The following is a 19357-nucleotide window of genomic DNA, read 5'->3' as shown; positions in this document are numbered from 1 at the left end:
CGTTCTGAAACGCTTTCTTTCGTCATAATAAATGCCCATTGGATTCATATTTGATGCGCTGCACATCACAATAACATGTGTAAGTTTGGCTTAGACGTCCAAAGACTTTGGGGGTCACTTTATACTGTATAAGTGTCTCATTTCCACTGTCCCTCATTATGAAATTTCCCTTTATAGCATTTGACCGTCATACACCCAGTTTTATCCTAACAAACATTCCCGCTGTCCCCAGATGTGATGCTACAACACTGGGAGCTGATATCTGTCTGCACGGCCCTTAGGACTGCGTTTGTCATTGAATGTCTGACTGTGACAAACCATCCAGACCACAACCACCGCAGCTCGTCCAGAACAGAGAGAGACTGACCGCATCACATCTGGACTTAGTGTCAATACAGTGACTTTATTCTGTTCATCACTTCACATTCTGTTACACGTCAATTGGTTTGACGTTCTTTCTCATTTAAGACCAAAACTGTTAAGTTTCTGTAGAACACATGGAAAACATTTTGTTACAAACATAAAATGAGTTACAGCGGTCAGTGCACATACTTAAGGTGCTTGACAAATTTATTCGACCACATTAAAGAGAAATATTTAAGAAATCTGTCAAAAACTGTTATTTATTAGGCAAATAACAAACTAAATGATCTTTCAGCTGGTCCATTTAACTTCTCTCAGGAGTCAGAAATGAACCATTAAAACATATTTTTTCTCTAAAGGACTGCGAGTATAATTGGCCGTATTGAATGATAAAAATAATGAAGGTAAATTATTTCCGCTTTTCTGGTAAAACTGATAATTCCTGAAAAAAGAGCTTACAGCACACTTACCGTTACAGAAACATAAAACTGATTTTGAGACACGGACTAGTGTGAGTGGTCTAATGCATTTGTCAAGCACAGTATGTTAAGCTGTGGTGCTCATATGGGAAATGCAGGTTCAAGTCTGACCTCTAATAGTTCTATCAAGTTTACATCCACGATACATCAGTATAATAAAACAGGGAACAAATGATAATACACACGGTCTGATCTGGCGTTCCAGATCTAAAGAAAATTATACAATGCATAATTGGCAATGACCTAACGCGACCATCTTTCATTGAGACTAGGGCTGGGAAATAAAATAGATTCATGTTTTTTTTAAAGAGCGGTTGATTTAATATCGATTTTTTCCGCAAGCACTGAACATTCATTAAGGTGAATGTTATACATGTTTTAACGGGAGCGTATCGTTCATTAATTGCTCAATGATCACGCCGTACGAGGGGATGTCGTGGGATTTAACATCACCTTCACATAAAGACAGCGGTTCATATGATCGCAGTCTCTCTTTACAGCTAAGTTAGTTTGTTATACTGTATCTTAAATGTTAAATAACCGGATCCTGTTTGATCAAGGTATGTGACTGTTATGTGATGTGTCAATATACCCAAGTGTGTTTAAAGTTTAATACACGGGTTTGTGGCTCTTCATTTCATTTTTTATTCACCATTGTAATGTGGTATCTTTTTTTAGAAATATCTATAGGATTTGTATTAAATCTATAATCGTTGACTCGAATCGAGAGCTTGTGAATCTGAACATCAGAATGGAGACCCGGCCCTGACTGACACCTCGTTGAAATCCAGCAAAACATGTCTGATTTATCCTTGCGTTGCGCGTGAAGTCTCAACAGTGTGTGGATTATACAAAAAAGCATCATATTCATTTTTGCTATCCTGACAGATGTACCCTGACAGCGCTGTCCTCTGCTCGCGATGAAGCCGGCAGTGTTTCTATTTATTGAGCCGTGTGCTTCAGGAGTGACGTGATGTTCTGCAGTATTTTTTCTGTATTCTTCGAATGACATTACTGTACAGATCTTTGCTTTGTTACTGTTCGTAAGGGCTAAACTACAGGAGTGTGCCAGACATCTTGGACATTCCAATGGAGACGAATCTGTACCGCACTGAACTTGTCTTGTCGCTGATGTTTTACTCCCCGTGTTTCTGGTGTTAACCCTTTAGGAGATCGAACAGAGCTTTTAAACGTGTATGTTTTTGATGTGCGTATCTGTCATGGCATACACTGTGACGTGCTCTTTACGTGTTGAACAGAAGTCTTGTTATTTAACATGAATCAATCTGTATGTCCAGTATTTTGTTAATAAAAGCTGTTTCTATAAGCGTCTCTTTTAATGAAAGGACAGATTGTTTTGATCCGGCTGTGCTGCTGATCTCAGTTGCTCTGTTTATTCAGAAGGAACGTGTGCGTTTAAACGTGCGTGCCGTGAGAAGAAGTGTGCAAGTAACCATTGTTCAAATAAACTCCCGCATGACTGCACTTGTGGTTTAGATATTGTCCTCACTAAGGCAACTTTTTGGCTCATGAATGTAAAACAACTTTCTTTTCAGATCACACAGTAGATATTATTCACAGATGGTGCTTCTATTCCCTCTAATAGGAATGAAGTCAAAGTAAACATTTGGGTTTTATATATATTTATAATATAATGATGCACCCACCCTAAAACAACACATGTACACATACAGTCCTGGAAGTACGACGCTTTATGTTTTAACTACAATGCATTAAGAGATTTAATCTAACTTGGACCAATACATGTTTATATTTTAGGGTCAGTCTTTGTTCTTCAGAAAGCAATGTTGTTGTTAAACAGTAGTTATGAAAAGATCACCGCACACTGTCTGTACGCAACCGTATTTCATGAAGCGATCCCTCGACTGTTTTCACAGCTGCTTCATTTGATTATATCCTGCGATTGTCGTCATTTTAATGTTTAGCAGTGTTACTGGACGGATGTACAGTATAGAACCGGTACATGTATAGCTGTGAAAACAATAAAGAGATCAGATATTCGCTTTTTCAAATGTACTATTTGGCGGCCTGTGTGTAGGTCAAATGACCTTTTGTGTTTCTAAGTGCAGAGGAACAGGTGATGATGACCTGATCAAATACAGCAATGAAAACAAGTTCAGAGTCACTTTTAAGCACATTATATATAATATAAGTCATATTTCTGACAAAATCATGTATTTAGGAAGTCTAAAAGTAATGTTTTATATGTTCACCTGGATTTTGATCCCAGTTTTCATGAGTCTCGTCATGCTGTCAGTCTTTCACATCGCCGTTGGATGACTTTATGTCCCTCCTGAGGTTTGATTTGCTTGAAATTCAACAGACACTAAACTAGAATGACTACAACACATCTAGGAATGATTTGAAATGGAAATTTGAAATGGCCTATTCATTCCTTCCGTGGCTGTATACGAGCAGTCGATATAAGTCTATATAAGTCCATTTTAAATACATGCAGTCAAGCAAGACAAGACAATTCGTCGAGAAGGCTCAAAATTAAGTTTCTATTCCAACATTTGCTTTATAGAATGTCAAGGAAAACATACATGACGGATTCATAAAATATAGTCAAACTTTTAACGGAAGACGCTCGTACATGTCAGCAGAGCCTCGTGGCCTCATTGTTGGTCAAGGTTGCCAAACCTACAATCAAACGGAAACTCCAAAAATAAACACAGTCATGCTCAATGAACAGATGTAAATTCTCTGGCAAGCAATATTTCACAAACGCATACACTTAGGCTTAGCATATCAAGCCATTTATCAGGCAAAACTGATCACGGAAAATAAATCAAAATGTACAAAACAAAAACATTGCACAATAAGTCAAATTTCAATCAAAAACACATCAGTCAAATTCACACACATCACAAATGCATGAAATAGAGTCACTATTAATCTCTGAATTCCTAATATTGACTTCCGATGTTCTGGAGTCCCTCAGCTATTTATGTGTTGGCCTCCGTTTGCCCTGCGAGAACGTGTGTCATCTGCTGATCTGAGACCTGTTCTTGCTGGCACAAACCCATAGCCTGACTCAAGCGGGCAGCCAGGAGATGCTTACACTGCAGAACACACAACAACACATGTCAGATACATTTCAAGAAACCGTCACAAGACCACGAGAAGAGAAGGCCTACCGACGGAGGCAATTCTGTCTAATGGATATAAAACTGCATTATTACATTAATACAGTCTAAAAGGAAACGAGAAAAGTTTGACAGTGACATTTATCATGTGCAAGGATAATAAAAGCACAGAGCGTCTATTTTCAATTTAAGGCCGATGCATTTTACGCAGTTCCAATAGCTAGACATTCATCACATAATGGAAAAAATAAATAGGATTGCTGGGAAATAAAATATCGCCGGAGAGACCACAGCAACAGCCAAAAGATGGAAAACATTACAAATGCTAAACTAGCAAATGCAACACGTTCCAACGTGTGCGGAGTGGTTAAATGTGGCATCTACATACAGTATATATACACACATCTATGTAATGCACCACCCACCCAATAACTGCTGATCTGAGCCCCACGGCTGATGAGAATTTCAGATTTTCTACTTGTGTTTATCTTCTGGTAAAAGTGCCACTGAGAAGAGCGCTCAAAAAGCCTTGCAGAACATCATCCGAACGCTTATAACGTTACTCCATGGTAAACAAACAAGGAAACCTTTCCTTTCGGATCACATGGGTGTTTATTTTTCGTTTCTGTTCGATGATAAAGTGAGGTCACGCGGTCGGAGCGAGCAGCAGCTTTTCAGGCGGGTCTCTTGGATTTTCTTTCTCATACTGGAGGACTAAATTTAGTCTCATCCTCTCCCTTGGGCTCAAGATCAGGCTGATGTGCATGCAACTGTGCAGCAAAAGACTGTCGAGCCCCAACGGAACCCGGGACCACACCATCACGGGACAGACGGTCCACGCAGACCAGAAAACAAAAAACACAACAGCAACCAAAAACACGTCAGAAGGAGACAAAACTGACAGGATAGAAAATATCAAACTAACAACTCACTTAATAATCTCTTGCTCTGTTGAGTCAGATTAGATTATTCATGTATATTTTATTATAGCATGTTAGTCCTTTTATTTAGTCTGATGCTCTCTTTGAATCATTTGAAAGATATAAATACACATTGGATACAATCCCTTACAGAAGTGTTTATTTAACAATTATGAGTATACTTCTAAAGTCTAAAATGCTTTTTATTTACTTCTCAGACATGTGAACTAGTTGTATACTCAAAGTTTTCTACTGTTACACTTCAATTATAAATACATTTACACCTTTAGTGTAGTTTAGTCCTATTAGCCGCAAGCAATATTGAAAAAAGTGCTTTCTACATACTTGAACTTTCCAAAAGTATACTTACTAAAATGAACTTGAAATGAACATATTTTTATAAGGGAATCTAATTTGACGGATTTGATCATTTTTTGTTTTCCAGTTTTACAACCTTACAAGTGAAAAACCAAGAAATACACTCAGGGAACATGTGTTTTGTGTGTGTGATCTTTAACCTGTGAGGGCAGCTGTGTAAATGTTTGCGGAACAGGAAGAGGAAGTCACCTCACCATCAGACTGTCGTTCCGCCTGAGCACAGAGAAAGAAAAGGCGGGGCACGGGCAGTAGTGACAGGACGAGTAACAGGTGTACAGACGTCCCGATCCTCCCAAAACCTGATGAGAGAGAGAGAGAGAGAGAGAGAGAGAGAGAGAGAGAGAGAGAGAGAGAGTTCAACTCTCTACAGAACTTCAACGTTCATGCTTTAACAGCGTTTGACTGTTGTCAAATGAAGAGAGACACTCGAGAGAATCCATCACATGGATCAACATAGAAAACAAACAAACTAAATGAGTCTTCTGCTTGTCAAGAGAAATACACAAACACCATTGTGAGAAAAACAGAATAAATGACCTCATCTAAATACATGCAACTCACTCAAAAACAGCCGATAAATCTTGAAAATATAAAATGTGCTTTGAGATTTTGTCATTGTATTAATATGAGTGAATTCTAGCAGATTCGGTCCAGAATCTCTCCCAGAGAGATTTCATTAATGTGTAGATCCGAGGACGGGCAGAGTCATCAAATATTATCCTGATGCCCACACGACATCTGAATGTGTTTAGTGTGCAAGTCTGGAAATGACTCTGTAGAAGGACGTTTGTTTGTTTGGTACGAGCCACACATCAGATCTAATAACATCTAGAAGATGACAGCAGACGTTCTTCCCCACATGCAAACATTTCCAGAAATGAGAATAAAATACAGGGCGGAACACACGTAAGACTGTAGTATAAGTTTCCACTGCAGCAGCGTTTAAAAAAAGATGGACAAACAGTTTCCACATGAGGCTTTACTGTAATTTCCAGTTGTGACTGTAACATTTTGGAATAAGAAAGAAATATGAAGTCTCAGAAGGGCAGAAATAAAAAGAAATGATCTCCTGTTTTCCTAGATATCAGCAAAGTAAAAAAGAGAAATAAATCCACAAAGTAATCCTCAGATGAATCCTTCAGATACAAACCCATCATCAATCTCTCACAAGAGATCATCACGGTTCATTTTAAGGCCATTTATTCATGATTATTATAATCAAAAGTTATACAGCCGCCCTGTCAAAATAACTTTCAGTTTTTCTTAATTTACTATTTATATGTGAAAAATGATCATTTTTGTTTCCTTCTGTGAATTACTAACAATGTTTTTTCCCAAATGAATTTAAAATGATTTTGTCAGTCTGTCAGTCTTTCACATTACAGTTTGATGACTAAAATGACCACAATACATCTAGAAATGATGATTAAATCAGGAATGTTTTTTACATGTATCTTTATTTATAAAATGTTGTATTCTATGACAGCATGCATTCTTCATATTTCCTCAGTATTTTAAGATTCTATTTCCCTTACGTCCCTAATGTCTTATAAAATGTGTTTTTTTCTCTGTAAAGCTGTTTTGCAGCAAAATGTTGAATTGAAATCAAGGCCGTGCACCGGTGTTGGGTCAACATCTCCATCAATTCATAACGTGAAACTGTTCTTGCCATCGTCTTCTCCGCGGTTCTCGGATCAAGTATTGAGCGTAACTCACGAGTGAATTATCTAGAAGAATAAATCTTGCCGTACTGGAAATCTCATCAGAGTTCCCAGTCCATTATCAGACAAACATTGATGAATTACTGCTGCGAAGCTTCTCCTGTACCCTGTGAAAAGTACCCTTGCTTTGTCAACCGGCGACACCTCATTGTGGACGAGTCACAGGACGGATAATGAGAAACATGGAGACATGAGCGGCCGCGGGAGAGAAAGCGGCGCAAAGGCCAGAGCTGTCGAGACGCTCATGAACCGAGCTGACGCTGAAGAAGTGTTGATCACAAACTCACACCGTATTTACGCCACGCTTTCTTCTTTTGCTTTGAGAGCAAAAATGTGACGGATGTATGACGTCAGCTAAAGCGGATAAGATGTCTGGTTATTTCACGGATGGTTTCGATCAAATGAAGTCTGATTACAGACGCAACACTTAATGACAGACACAAAATATCTGACAACAGCATTAAACTAATGGAAAGTAAAACAAAGACATGCAGAATATATCCACTTTGACTTCTGTACACATATAAAATCGCAGTTGATTCTCAAAGACATCAATCAGATTAAATGTAACGGGAACATTTGCGACTCAGATCTTCCTCCATTCGTTTGAGAAGAGACGTCAACAGTGTGTCAAACTGAGCTCAGATTTGACTGCGATCAAAAGTCAATATTAGTGAAGATCTCAAGATGAACATCGAATTGAACCAAACTTCACCTCCATGCTCTTCATGTATCTCATGGAAATAGCTGTCTTTATTGAAACACTTTATTAAAAATTGATTCAAATGAGCTTGAAGTATAAAATAAAGCTCAGCGTGGTGAAGATTTTAAAGAACCTGGAGAAGAAAATACAATACAAAGACTGACACAGCGACTTGAGTTCAGGCCCACTTTAATCTTTGCTCTTAAGATCTGGCCACCATTCAACTTGCCACATAACCCAATCATGTTTCAAACATAAAAATGATTTACAAGAACAGACTGGAAGCCAATGATACCATTAGTTTGGGTGGGTTGGAAAGACCGCTTAATCTGACCACAGGGATGACACCGAAGACCCTCCGGGGGGCTGTTGATGTGGATTTTGGTTAAACTTGATTTGAAGAGCAAAATCCAGTGAATCTGGTGGGCTTGTATTCAATATGGAGGTCAGACTTGGTTAGACAAAAACGGTCTCGAGGACAATGTGTGATGTAAACATACTTCATAAATTGACAACAGGGGGACACCTACTGGAAGAAAGCTTTAGAATGTCTTCTCAAGGGAAAGGAACAGAAACAGCAATAAAAACAAATGGCGATATGTTTTAATGGGAAAGTTTGAAAACATTTTCATCATTTACTCACTCTTATGTCGTTTCAAACCAGTATGACTTCCTCAGGACACAAAAGAAGATATCTTGAAGAACGTTGGTCACCAAAAAACATCGACTTCCATTTTATGAACACAAAACTACCGAGACGTTTCTCAAAATATCTTCTTTTGTGTCCCACTGAAGAAAGAGAACGATCCTCCATTTCCAGTTCTGATGTGCTCGATTATCACAATCTCCTCCATCTTTTGAAAAATTACCACTCATAAATAATACACCCAAACACTCCATGTGCCACCTGCTTTCTGTAGACAGTGTTAACCGCTCCAGGCGAACAGAGTTGACCTCAGAAACCATGACAACCCTCATTTACATTAACATCTTTTATTGTGAATGCATATGGTGTACGCCGGAGGGATTCTAGGTTTTCAATATTGGGGGGCTCAGCCTCCAATGAGGATATATATTAATATATAATACATAGCCACTCTTAGCACCGCATGCTGTATACATTACTCAAATAAATCATTAGGAAAAAATATGCAGAATTAAGACAAGTTATTGTTATTAAATGAATATCACATTAATCGATCAATCTGCAACATTCATAATTCAAAGTGACAACAACAGCCACAGATCCATATAATAAATGTCACAATCAACTGCTGGATCATTATTTAGTAGAAGGAACTTGATATGATGCCATTCATTGTTACTAGCACGAGCGCTGTCACTCCTGTGCGTGACCAGCGTGTTCATCTATTACATCCACAATACGCTTTAAATTATTTATAAATATACTGAAGCGTCTGAAAAACGACAAAGAGCTTCTAGGTACACTTTTGTTTCCTCAGAACAATGAACAACACAGCAGGCTGAACTACAGTTACTCTATCTGCCCGTCGTCTTTCCGAGGCTCTCCAATCTACCGTTAAAAATAAGAGCGTACATCGTCATGAATGACGCGTTTCTGTGCGCTATAACATCATCATGATCGTTGTATAGCGTCATTGGTACGGGTGGGAATCACAGGGTACCTCACGATACGATACGGATCGCGATACATGGCTCACGTTGCAGATAATATCATGATGTGATGTATTGTTTGGCAATTCTATAACCATACATCATGATATCTGCCTAACTAGGAAAAACAAATGCCCATGAAAAGGTTATGTGCAACATTTGTCTCTTTATTCAAGTCCACAAAACTTTTTCAGTAGGTAAATAAATATATAATAAAATAAACCTAAAAAAACATTGAAGTGCCGCAACTTGCGTAAAATCAAAGCATATTAACGTTCATTAACAAATACGCATGGAGCATATTTTATTTTACACGCAATCACGAACTCTTTCTCAGACTAGTTTGTTCACGTTTCCCTCGTCTGCGTGTTAAGCTCCACCCAGTGGAGCCATGATGTAATAACGCATGGAAATATATTTGAATTCATTAAATGAATTAAAATAGATTGATATTTGGTGCACGGAGAAGGACGACGATACATCGCCATATCAATATATTGTTACACCCCTAGTCATTGGTGTGAAGGGCTTTTATTTCTGGAGGTAACATAAACAACTAGTTAACAGTGTGACGAGGGGTGAACGCAGACAAAACGTTTTTTATCATATTATGTAAACTGCATTTATAGCAAAATCTTTTATAGCAAAGATGCAGATGTCACCTTGTACTCTGCTTATGACGTTCAGTCTGTGCTGCTGTCACTGTGAACTGAAGAATGCGCTAAATAACGCAGCCGGTCGCAGTTTTCATAATAAGAGTTTTTAAGGGGACTTTAAAGCGATTTCAAATTCTTGTACAGATCACACTTACAATATTTTAGGGGGGAAAAGCTTGAACTTTAGGGGGGCTTTGCAACACCACTGGTGTACACCGGTGCATCGCAGATAGACTGAACAGCTGGTGGTAAGTGAATAAGAAACATTTTCGCGTGTCGAAATAACAAAGCTGTCAAAGTCACAGAGTTGAACTTGATATAGCAGATCTGCAATCAGCCCCAGTCGACCTCCCCCACACTTCCACATGCCCCGGGTACGCACAGACACGGAAAAGATTTAGAGAACAAGATGCTACTGTTCCTTACTGTACAGATATGCATAAACCATGAGATAAAAGACGGTTTGAAATGAGAGGTGAAGGTTTGATGTGGGTCTACAATCTTAGAGAGAACAAATAAGCATGTGGGAGTAGAGAAGCGAAACCCTGTTTCTAGAAATAGCACAAAAGAAATGAATGATGTCAATTTATTAAAGAGAGCATGTGCTGTATATACAGCGCACAAATATTACTTTTATTTGTTATAATGACACGGTATAACTAGTTCTGGCAAATCTGTAGTCATTTAAACAGTTTCATACATTTTACTCCATTTGAGGAACTCATCTTTAGACACAAAGACTTTCTAAACATCAAGAATTAAATTTTTAACTTGCAAAATGACATCTGTCTTTAAACCCAAGGGTTTGTGCGAGTAACACATTTTTAGGGTCAAAATCTGAACATGAAATGCTCAAGTGTCCCACTCCATTTCCAGGCACCCACACTATGTAATGTAAAGCGCCCAAAGGAACTAAACATGCGTTCGGATGGTTTGAGCAAGCACAGTCTTGCCCAAACTCACGGTCTCGTTGCACCAACCGAGGGTTTTAAAGTGTAGTGTATTTTCCTCAACATTTCTGTCTTGTCTACCGCCTACACTTAGAAAATGTTAACAAGTCCACCGTTGGTTCCACCACTCAAAAATAACCTTTCAAAAACACCCAAATCCCTTTCTCCTACCCAAATACCTGCATTCCTGCATCCGTTGCCCTTCGAGGAAAAATTCCACCTTATTAAAACACAGAAAAGCAGCCGGCGTGACAAAGAGCGGCATTATTTACCAGCATCCTGAAGGCCAGACGTGCTATTAGTGTCAGTGAGGGGTTATGACATCACCCTCATACACTGTTTGACTCGATGTTACACGGAGGGATTTCAGCATACGTCAAGCGAGAAGTTGCACGGTCCTGTTTACATGTTTGTGGTTCGGCAAAGGCTTTATAACAGACAAAAATGGCACAGTTACACCTCTTCTGAGAGCGTTGGTAAACAAACAACATTGCATAACCAAAAAACCATCAAAATATCTTCCGTGTTTCACAGTAAAAAGAGTCAACCCAATATTTATTTTTAAGTGAACTATCCCTTTAAATCACATCAGTGAAACTGTGCCGCGAGTCACACTTGAGGGTGTTTGAGGTTTCGTTTATCACTGTAAACCGCACGTCACAGCGTTTGGCAAACATCCGTTAAAAAGTCACATCACATCTGCAGGTCAGGTCTCAATAAAGGGGGTAGGAGGAGGTCTGTGAGAAGAGCATGACAGCTGGACAGTGACCTCAGGCCAGAATGTTATTAAACACAGCTGATCCTAATACAGAACGACAATCCAAATGTGATATTAATGAAGCCTCCGACCCAAGAGAAGAGACGGAGGGGGATCTACTACTGAAACATTTCCTACATAATGACCCGCAAGAGAACATCTGTTACATGGACAAACAAACATAAGGGATGAAGAAGTATATCAAAAAGTGAACTGGTTTTAGCAAATTCAAACAATAGAAATTCACCTTCGCTTTGGTGTGAATGGGCTTCAGATGATACGGAAAATCCAATCTTGAGTTTGGAACACGACTGAAAGCTTTTTAAAACGATTTTGCATGTCGGGGGACATAAAAGCCTCATCTTTATTCAGCACAGCTAAACTCATCCTCCACATCATTTCAATTCACACACACCTGACGGATTCATCTACATACTAATAACTCAGAGAGGTTAAATGTGAAAATTCTCTCATCCTTTACTTAAGAAACTATTGGTTTAATTTAAATAAATAAGTTACCTGGGTTGCCTTAAAACGTTGAGTTAATTCTACTTAAAGGTGTAAGTCAGCACAATGTGTCATTGAGATAACTTATATTTTTAAGCTGACTTAACTCAAGTTGAAACACCAAACGTGACAACACAGGCAAACACGAGGCTTTATTACAAAGGAGAATGTAATAAGGGAGAACAGAAATAGGTGTGAGGCAAACAGGGACCCTAATGAGGGAACGCAGGCAAAATAGGAACACAGACTAGCAAACCGCAACATAAAACCAAAACTAACTAAAACTGTGACGTTACCGCTGGGTGCAATTCTCAACCTCACGGCTAGGAGCCGCAACAATCTCCACATCGCTCCTTTAATGATGACCATTCCAGCACAGTCCAAAACCTCTTACAGCATACAGTATATTTCACATTTAAGGTCTTTTCGAATGCGTAAATTCCTGTTATCTCTTATTTTTAATAACCAATAACCCTGCTTCTGCCACCAAAAGATCCAAAAGGCAACAGGATACGTATTTAATCGTGGTTGGCACATTATTATCACAAGTCAACCAATAAAGAATCAGGATTTCATAGACAAACATCTCATGTGCCCTTATTTGGACACTTTTCCGGGGTCTTCCGACTAACATGATTTATCATTGGCTTTTATTAAAAATGAGCTCATGTTTGAGCAGCCTAGTGAACTCATGTTCAGCTGGCGTCCTTGACTACATGCGATAAGTTATATTTAATTAAATTTGTCCACAAAAGTGTGTGTGGTGTATGTGCAGGTGTTCAAGTTTTCAAAAAGTGTTGATCATGCGTTTTTAGACAACCCTGAATTTTTCAAATGCTGTGCCCTGCCGTGCTCTTAAACCATAAGTGTGAGTATTTAATTAGTGAGAATAAAACAGTGTTGTGCTCTTAAATCATAAGTGTAAATATATATGTTTGATAAATGTAAATAAATGATACTTGATTATGGCTTAGTATGCTGATCATAGCCCTTAAATCATTGCATAATCAACTGCATAGTCTTAGTCATTCTTCTTTGGTTAAATGTGGTTTCTGATCATACCACTAATACTCCCACATATTCCAATGTTCCTATGAAAACTTCTTAATACTAAAACAGGTAGATTATAACTGTGGTATATAATACTGCACTTTGCATGTGAAAGCATCATCAAATCATGACACAATATTTGATTGGTGTCTTTGAATTGTCAAAACGCCTCTCAAAATGCTCGCTACGGATGCGAAAGACGCAGCAAATCAAACCCAGTCCGAATTTCTTATGATGGACGAAAATATCGGAGGCAGAGTGTAAATGTGATTGACACAACATGAGGTCGTATCTATTTTTAAACGTGCGGACATTTCTGATGCAAATTTGGGACTGAATGTGCATTGGCCTTTAATCTGAAAACTCTACGTCAAGAATTATGCAATGTATAAGGGTCTGCCAAACCTCATGATTGTACAACGGACTGACATTACACACCATCGGCTCGCAGATAAAGATTTCCTGTGGTGTGTCAGCGGGCTCCAAAGACGCTACATTTCTGCATATCAAATCACCCGACTGCACAAACACTGACACATTATTTTATAAGAACACTCGAGTTACTGGAAAAAAGAAATTTACCGATACTTGAATAAAACCAACAATGTAAAATTAGAGATGACACACGTTTATATAAACACACAGACATCAATGACTAGCGCTGAATCACACGGGTCGTAAAACGGCCGTTAACTTTTATTACTACTAAACTTTTTTCCTTTGTTTTATTGTAATGTTTTCTCTTTTGCTCTGTGCTGTCCCCGGGTGGGTGTTTTACAGAAACCCTACCAGCGGGTGCCCAGTATAACAATGGAATTATGGGAAAAAATAAGCAAACCAATGGGACGGTTCTCAAACCTTAAGCTGGACGTTACAGAACACTGGTGTCTGGACTCGTGGTGAGGATATTTAGAAAAACCCTGTATGATCGGAGAACATCTGTCATTCTTTCTGCTGCAGAACACAGAAGAAGATATTTTGAAGAACAACACTGACCGTCAATGGCTTGTTACCCACAGAGACGTTTCTCAAAATTCGTTCTTTGTGTTCCACAGAAGAAAGAGTCATATACAGGTTTTAAATGAAATGGCAGATTTGTTATTTTTGGGTGAACCGTCATTGCTGATATTGTTCATAGCGCGAACATTGCATCTACTGTACCTGAAAAACCTTTCGACCGCTGGGTGATGTCACACACTTGACCGAGCGCTTCTCCACCAGGTCCAATGCATGCAGGGCGCACGGGCCGAACACAAACCGCAACCTGAGAGAAAGACAGGCAAGCTATAAAACAGATCACGTGATAAGTGATGTCTTCATCTGCACGAGAAGACTCTTCTTACTTTTCTCTATGGTGTGCAAGCGCTGCTTCGTGTTTAATAATAAACAACCAGCGAGCAAAAGTGTTTTTTCTAAACTTTATCCAACCTAAAAAAATCTTTTGGCAAATAAAACAGGAAGTTCTGGTCGTGTGAATGTGGTTCCCACAGAAGAGTCATTACTGTGGCTGTCTGATGACCGTCATTGTGGTTCTGAGGATGCTTTCAAAGTCATCATTTATTCAGCCGTGACGTCTGGAGGGTAAAAGTACTTGCTTTCCTGGAGCTCAGTGGTGCTAACAACGCCAAGGTCGCGGGTTCGATCCCAGGGGATTGCACATACTTAGGAACAAATGTATAGGATAATGCGACGTAAGTGGCTTTGGATAAAAGCGTCTGCCGAATGCTTGAATGTAAATGCATGTGCGCCAGATTAAGTACATGGAAAGGTCTGCTGTGACTGCAGAATACAAACTGAAATAACAACCTTTGACAAGCTCAGGTCAAACGCACCAACAACAACACCTTCACCTGTGTCCAGATCTCACAGTAAAGTGAAATATAACATTACAGTTCACACAAACATGTCTGACACATTCAGAAACCTTTGACATATTGGCTATAGACCTTTTCCGGGTCTCAGAAGTCGTCATAGTTGGATAAACTTCTATAGCGGTGAATGGCAAATTCTCATTTTCTCAAATAGCAAAAGAAAAACTCAACGATAGTGTTGTGACTACTTTCAAAAAAATGAACAAAATAGAGTCTGATGACGTCATTCAAAAGAGAGAATGACCGTGACTTCCATAGACGCTGTATAAGAAACACCCTATTTTTTAGGAATTTGATGCAAAGGTAATATAATACAAAGAATAGTGTTATAAACATACTGTACATTAATGTACATCTTTAATAATGAAAATATCAAAACAGAGGATTTATGATGCTGATGACCGTTGAACATGTCATCACAGGCTTGTGAAAACTACTTTTTTAAGAGAGGCACCAATACTACATTACTCCACTACATTATTCAGAATTGAGAAGATTAAATGAATATTTCTTAACTCTCTGAAAGTTTTTAATTCATCTAATGACGATTAATATTGAACAAATGATCAAACTGGTTCTGTTATTTAACATTTTCTATATACAGCGCACAATGCATTTTCTGTTGATGAAACAGATGATGAAAATGAGCTTTTATCGATTTGATCAATGCCCATAATTCATCTCTATTTTTGTTTTTCAACATTGCACATTGGTAATACCGCTGGAGTTATAGACACAGTATTTTAGACTCATTTTAGCATGTTATGCAAGACAGGGTTAAGATTTGTAATCTTAGAAACAGGACTAAATTTGCATTTTTAAAATAATGAAACTGCACAAGATTTGTTTTATTTTGACTTTCCAAAATAAAGGACCGCTCACTCCCACAAGACTATGATTGGCTCTGTGCAGATGCTATCGGAAGAGAGACGTTTCCCTTTCTAAAAAGCGATTGATTCATGAAAATTGACTGGAATTGACCGTGCATTTTCCCAGAAGAATAAAGACAAATTTTAAAAGCATATATCTCCATAAGGTTAATTTTACACAGGATTATAGATGACCTCAAAGCTAATAAGCATAGACTTCAAACCACAAAATGTCATTTCAGGAGATCTTTTATTTCAAACTCCTAAACTCCTTTTTAATCTCTTGGGAAGGTTTTTCACTTGATGCTGGAACGTGACTGTAGGGATTTCAAACACAGAAGCATCAAACCCTGTCCATACTAAATTGCATCTTCTTCGCTCCGTTTTGACCTTTCCTTCCACGCTAAGATTTGTGTCAACAAAAACCAAGCATTTCAGAAAAAGCTCTCCAAAGGGGATAAACTGTACTCACATGGCCCATTCGGCCCAAAGCAAAGCCATCCAATATAATTCTTATTTATACATATTACTTTGTTTACTTATTTTATATTTATTACATATGAAAAAGCTTTTTGATGTATCTGGATGGGTGTAGGCGTAGCCTCAATGGGGTTGATGGTGATGGGGTCTGGCTGCCATTCCAATTCAATGTGTTTAACGGGGTTGAAATCTTGGCTGTGTTCAGTTCTTCTACGTCATCAGTAAACCATATGAACCTTATGGACCTCACCTTTCAATCTGCATTTCACGATGAAAAATGTTTTTTTGCTCAGAGGTTGAGCTTTTATAGCTCAGATTTGATTGTTTGGATTATTCCACGTTTCTCCTAATAGACCTCGTTCGAAATAAAAATACATGAGATACATTAAACCCGTGGTTCAGCGAGATGCATCCAGAAACTACTGAGTTTGCGGAAGTGAAATGAACGTGGATTGTAAAGGTAAAATTATCTGGATTTGGGTCATTTTGATGAGAAATATTCACATTGAGATGGCAGACTTGACCAATCTGAGCTCAGTTTGACATATTGTTGACGTCTTTTATGACTCTTTTTCTCAGACGGATTTAAGCAAAGGTCTCCATTTAATCTGGAGACTATAGTAGTGAGATCTTTCTTTACGGACATTTCTATAATAGCCATTTGTTTTATTTCAAAGGGGATATTCACATACTTTTCTTTAGCCAAGTAGTAAATGTATTCAGAAGAAGAAGGAAAAATACTCACGCTATCAGTAGATCATCTGGTACTGCCATCCATTTGAGAAAAGAAAGAGACAAAAATACCGTTGACTAAAATGTAAATGCAGTTTAAACAATTATTGCAACATGTGTGTTATATTCTGCAAAAAACTAATAAATATTGGATTCAAGGGAGAACCAAATAAGCAATTATCTATCATCCGAAACAGCCAGGAGCACAAACATTTCCGCTATTTATGTTGGTCACTGTGGTTTTCTAGAGAAAGACTGAAACAAGCAATTTGCCAGAAATGTAAATGACGTTTCGATGTAAAAACACAACTGAGATTATTATTCTAAACATTAACGGTCCCCTGATACTCTTATCACTCTTAACCAGATGTTCAGATGTGAGATTTGTCTTGAACAAAACATTTATTTCAAGAAATGCATCATAGGGTCTCTTAACTGTTATTTAATATGAGGCGTACAGTATATTCTCAACCACACTGACTGACCACTGTATTAAGTTTGTTAATGTTCAACATACACGGTATAAAAAAGATGACATATTACACATTTGATGACTTTAAAGATGATAGCCGCTCTATTCTATGTGTACAACTGAAAATGTTCAACTGATGACCTGTATTATAAAGACTGCTGTAAATAAAGGTGACTTGACTATCCATCAGTCTCTTCTGTTGAGGAAAAACACAGCATTCTTGCTCATTTGATCCACTAGAATGTCCCTTCACATAATATAACTCTCGCGAGTGTAAAATCCTGCTATTGGCTGTGACGTCAATTAAAGGGGTCATATGGCGCAAATACGTGTATTTCTGTGTCTTTGGTGTGTTATAAGTCGCCCATAAGTATGCATTACACACGCAAAATAGCAAAAGTGTCGGAAAACAAAGATGCGTTTTATCCAAAAGCGAATGCTCACCCAGACCTGCCTGAAACGCCTCGTGTAGCCACACCCCCACAAATCTACATCACTTCGTGACTAAGACCGCCCACATGTACACGCAAGTAAGGTGGGCGTACCTGTCAGTACAATCGCTTTAGAACCTGATGTTCCAAATATAGTAATACGCTTGCGGTATTTGACCAATCACTACGCGCTGTTTAACCGGCCAATCAGCACAGAGTGATGAGCTTTGTAAAAATTCAGCGCGTTTCAAAGAGGCGGGGCAAGGAAGAGATAGAAACATGCAGGTTTGTGGTATATAAACACAGCGGTTTTGAACGTTAAATACACATTAAATACGTGTATACACATTGCAAATTACATCTAAAAGAAACGATAATATTCGTTTTAGCCGTGTCATATGACCCCTTTAAAGGCGATCTGCTGAAACAGACAAACTCTTTAAAATGTCTGTATTTCAATAGAAAGGCATCAAAAAGACTCGTCTGGATTTCTACAGTATGAACCTCGGACCCCACTGACCGAACATCAGGACCATGATGAGAACACTAGTCTCAGTGCTCCATCATCTGTTGGTTTCAGACATAACACATAATCCACAACAAATGAAAAGTCACAATTACATGTGTGTGTGAGTGAGATCTTACTGTGTTGTGTGTGTGTGTAGGTCCTCTGAAGGTCTTTAAAGAGCTGTTCAGCCACTGACAGCAGACATGAGCCCATCACGACACTCAAGGACATCAATCATCTGTTAATAGTTATTATACTTATGTTAAGAGCCTATTCATTTATTACTATTAGCAAATGTATTCATTCAGCAGACGCTTTCATCCAAAGCTCAGTAGCAATAAGCGAAACGTCATAAAAGAGCAATAGATGCTAATACAAAGTTACTACACGTGTTCGTCAGTTTTAGTCATTATATATATACATATATATATATCATTATAATAATAAGGACGGACATATAGTACCTGCTGAGGTCTCGTTTCTTAAGTTCATGCTGTCACGTGTTCATTGTTTACCACGGGCATTCGTGTCTCCCGCGTCTCCGGATGTCGCTGAAAGGACGAACGGAATTGTGGGATTTGTAGTGCGACATATCGGACATATAGAACGCTGCATAGAAATGCGCTTTGTTGTTCATGACGTATTTTGCTTTACGTCAAGTGTAGGCCTCGGATTGTTTATTTGTAAATTCTTCGTAAAAATGTCTAGGAAACATACAGTATGTTTATATGCAATATAATGAACATAAATCAGATACTGTCACTG

At 38.4% G+C, this 19357-nt stretch overlaps 1 protein-coding gene across 3 annotated transcripts; it reads right to left on the bottom strand.

The window, feature by feature from the left end:
- Positions 1–377: 377 nt before the first annotated feature.
- zswim7 (zinc finger, SWIM-type containing 7) lies at positions 378–19146 on the bottom strand. Of its 3 annotated transcripts, XR_013786293.1 has the most exons (7): positions 19057–19110; positions 18730–18830; positions 17195–17216; positions 14391–14493; positions 5445–5549; positions 4378–4737; positions 3346–3928 (listed from the first exon to the last, which is right to left on the bottom strand). XR_013786293.1 is itself a non-coding variant. In XM_079450563.1 (6 exons), the coding sequence occupies exons 2-6, from the start codon at positions 18821–18823 to the stop codon at positions 3812–3814; spliced, it is 441 nt and encodes a 146-aa protein (XP_079306689.1). In that variant the 5' UTR covers positions 18824–18830; positions 19057–19146; the 3' UTR covers positions 378–3811. The 3 variants fall into 3 exon arrangements, 2 of the variants coding, with proteins under 2 accessions (XP_079306689.1, XP_079306690.1); XM_079450563.1 differs by lacking the exon at positions 4378–4737 and having other exon boundaries at positions 378–3928; positions 19057–19146; XM_079450564.1 differs by lacking the exon at positions 4378–4737 and having other exon boundaries at positions 2988–3928; positions 5440–5549; positions 19057–19145.
- Between the last annotated feature and the right edge of the window lie 211 nt (positions 19147–19357).

The sequence above is a fragment of the Barbatula barbatula genome, assembly GCF_947034865.1.
Source record: "Barbatula barbatula genome assembly, chromosome: 2".
Classification (NCBI taxonomy): domain Eukaryota; kingdom Metazoa; phylum Chordata; class Actinopteri; order Cypriniformes; family Nemacheilidae; genus Barbatula; species Barbatula barbatula.
The sequence above is the reverse complement of the archived record's forward strand: the minus strand, read 5'-3'. Positions and strand labels throughout refer to the sequence as shown.